This window comes from Micropterus dolomieu, unplaced genomic scaffold (genome assembly GCF_021292245.1).
Source record: "Micropterus dolomieu isolate WLL.071019.BEF.003 ecotype Adirondacks unplaced genomic scaffold, ASM2129224v1 contig_14178, whole genome shotgun sequence".
NCBI lineage: Eukaryota > Metazoa > Chordata > Actinopteri > Centrarchiformes > Centrarchidae > Micropterus > Micropterus dolomieu.
The window spans coordinates 2,959-5,690 of NW_025743164.1; the positions used below are offsets into that span (position 1 = coordinate 2,959).

At 38.4% G+C, this 2,732-nt stretch overlaps 1 gene segment (V, D, J or C); it reads right to left on the reverse strand.

Moving 5' to 3' along the window:
• Positions 1–841: 841 nt before the first annotated feature.
• LOC123966762 lies at positions 842–2,322 on the reverse strand (the record flags this gene model as incomplete). The annotated part of the segment is given in 2 exon segments: positions 842–1,351; positions 2,289–2,322. Coding segments are annotated over 2 exon segments (366 nt in total), but the record flags the coding sequence as incomplete, so codon positions are not given.
• Positions 2,323–2,732: the final 410 nt, after the last annotated feature.

Genomic DNA, 2,732 nt, shown 5'->3' on the forward strand with positions numbered 1-2,732 from the left:
TTACCTCTCTGTGGATGTTGCATTATTCCATGTGCCAGAGGTTTGACTGTAAGAGCTATTGATAAATGTGTGTCTATTCAAATGATCACACTCCATGAACAAGTGAACATGCCATTGTTGCAGCAGCAGAACTGTGATGAAAGGAAGGACCCAGATTCGTTGTCTTGGTTAAACTGGTGTAGATTACATCATGATGCCTTTCTATGACCTGATGATCTTTTTGTAATGCTGTATATTCTTGAGTGATCAAAGAATGCTCACAAGGGAGGAGTATGTGATGGAAATTTGATATTTGTGTTTACTGTTTCACCCTGCATGCTCCATCAGAATAGACCAATGTGTCACTGTGTGGTATATGCAACACTGACATAAAATGAAAATGAAAATGAAATGAAATGAAAATCTGAGATAAGAACCATCTCATGTTGAAAGTACTTTAAATTTAATTTTTAATCCTTGAAACACCTGCTTTCATTCTTTAATTCACACCTTGTTTATACCTGCGTTTAGAAAGTTCTCTTAATGCAGCTATAAAGAGAAACTTTACAGTGTCTCTGCTAAACAGAGACTCTGTAAGGTGAGACTCAAGGAGAACAAGAAATTACCTCAGATATAATCCTGCACTGATAAAATGAAGGAAAATGTATCTTTGTTAGTAAAAAATAAAACTATCATGAAATATTATTTAATTTGAAATAACTTTTTTTATTTTCTTACAGTGTTAACAGCATGAGCATTATTACATCAATGAAGCTTCACTACTTAAAGTTGAATATTGTTAATATGATCTGATGACAGCGTAACAGAGTACAGTCACTATAACAGAAATGAAAACAACAAATTTGATGAACTGGTCTTTATTGTGTTGAAATAATCAAAATTAAATCCAGTAAACAAACTTTAACCATGAAACATGTGATTAGAGAATGATTGAAGGAAAGAAAGAGACACAGACACAGAGAGAGTTACAGAGTTCAGAGAGCAGAGTAAAACCAGTAGCAGAGTCCCAGTGAGTCAGGTCAGGACTGGGAACACTGGTCTCTCCTCAGTGTCTCTGAGACCAGAGCCTGGGAGCCCTGGGTGGCCTCACAGGTCACAGAGCCCACCTTCCTCCACTGGTCTGCAGGGAGCCTCAGGGTGCTGCTCCAGCTGTAGCGGCCGTCCTTCTCCAGCACCCCGGGGCTCCTGCTCTCCTCCCAGCTGCTGCTGCTGCTGCTGCTGCCGTCCACCTTCCAGGCCAGACTCCAGTCTGAGGGGAAGCCCTTGTTGGCCAGGCACATGAGCGTGGCCTTCCCCTGCTGCAGCTCCTCACTGGAGGGGGGCAGCACCGTCAGGGTGGGACGGACATCACCTAGGAGACACCAATCAGCTTAGAGGACACCTTTACTGTGTGAGAGCTGATTTTCTCCTTTAAGGAGTTTCTGTCAGATGGTTTTTTCTGCTCCACCAGTCACTCACTCACACATTGTTTCACTTCCCTTTAAGAAGCCTCTCATGCAAATCAGCACAGAGAGAATCATCATACAGAACGACCTGAAATATATCAAACTACACTGGAAATAAATAACAAACTTTCTTATCAAGATCATCAAAAACTTGACTGTACAATAATTTATTCAGTGGAAACCAAAACAGAAATGAACTGAAAACAATCAGATGTTCTTTATCTGGATTTCAATCATCACCAAAGTGTTTCTTCACTTACATTAACAGCTATAATGATGAGTTGAACCACTAGATACAGTTTAAACGTCGTTACTTTTCAAGTGCAAATTCAGTCACACAGGTATCACTCCTCAGCTGTATCACTTCACTTACTGACAGATATTCTGACCATTGTGTTATTTTACAAAAGTGCCAGTTGTCCTTTTACTTTTCAAAGTGGAAATATTGTATTCTTTTTCCAAAATACATAAGAATATGCAACATTTTCGTTATCTTCACTTCAATTTTACATGAAGAAAGTGAATTGTATTTAACCGTAACAACAGCCATTATTGTGGAGAGCATTTTAAAATTAACTAATCTAAACATTTTTACATTAAGATTAAAGTTTTATATTTTCTCCACTTCAAGTTGATTATATTTGATTTTGACAGGACTGTGTGAAGAACAGTTTAGTTAAGCTGCTCTGAGTTAGCCTCCATGGTAAAGGAAGAGAAATAAAAACATGAACAATAAAAGTTTTGTAATTAAAACAAGATCTATTTATCTGCCTTAAAGATTGAAAAGTTTAATTTAAAGCAGGACTTGATAATATTGTATTTAGTATATGAGCAGAAACTTACTTCCAACATCCAGTCTGGTTCCTCCACCAAAAGTCAACCACAGTGATTCAAACTCATTGAGCCGCCGTACAAAAACCTTTCACTGTAGAGAGACACGGCTCTCTGACTTTGACACAAACAAACTCACCAAAAATAGTTTCTGTTTGTAACATTTTATCAGCTGACATGTGAAAATATGACTGTTTTAATTTAACATGTTAATTTTAGGGCTGGGCACGTTAATGTATTGTTATCGCGTTAAAGCATTCATTAATTAACGGCGACAGTTTTTAAAAATTATTATTTTGAAAGTCCGTTGCTCACTGGCTCTGAATACACATAGGCCTACAATCAAACCATGGGTCACAGGAGAGGTGGGATGTTGATCAGCCTGCAAAATAACCCAAACAAACAGCGGAGAGGCTTCGGCAGGTTCTCAGGTGAACAGACAGGGAGACAGCTCTC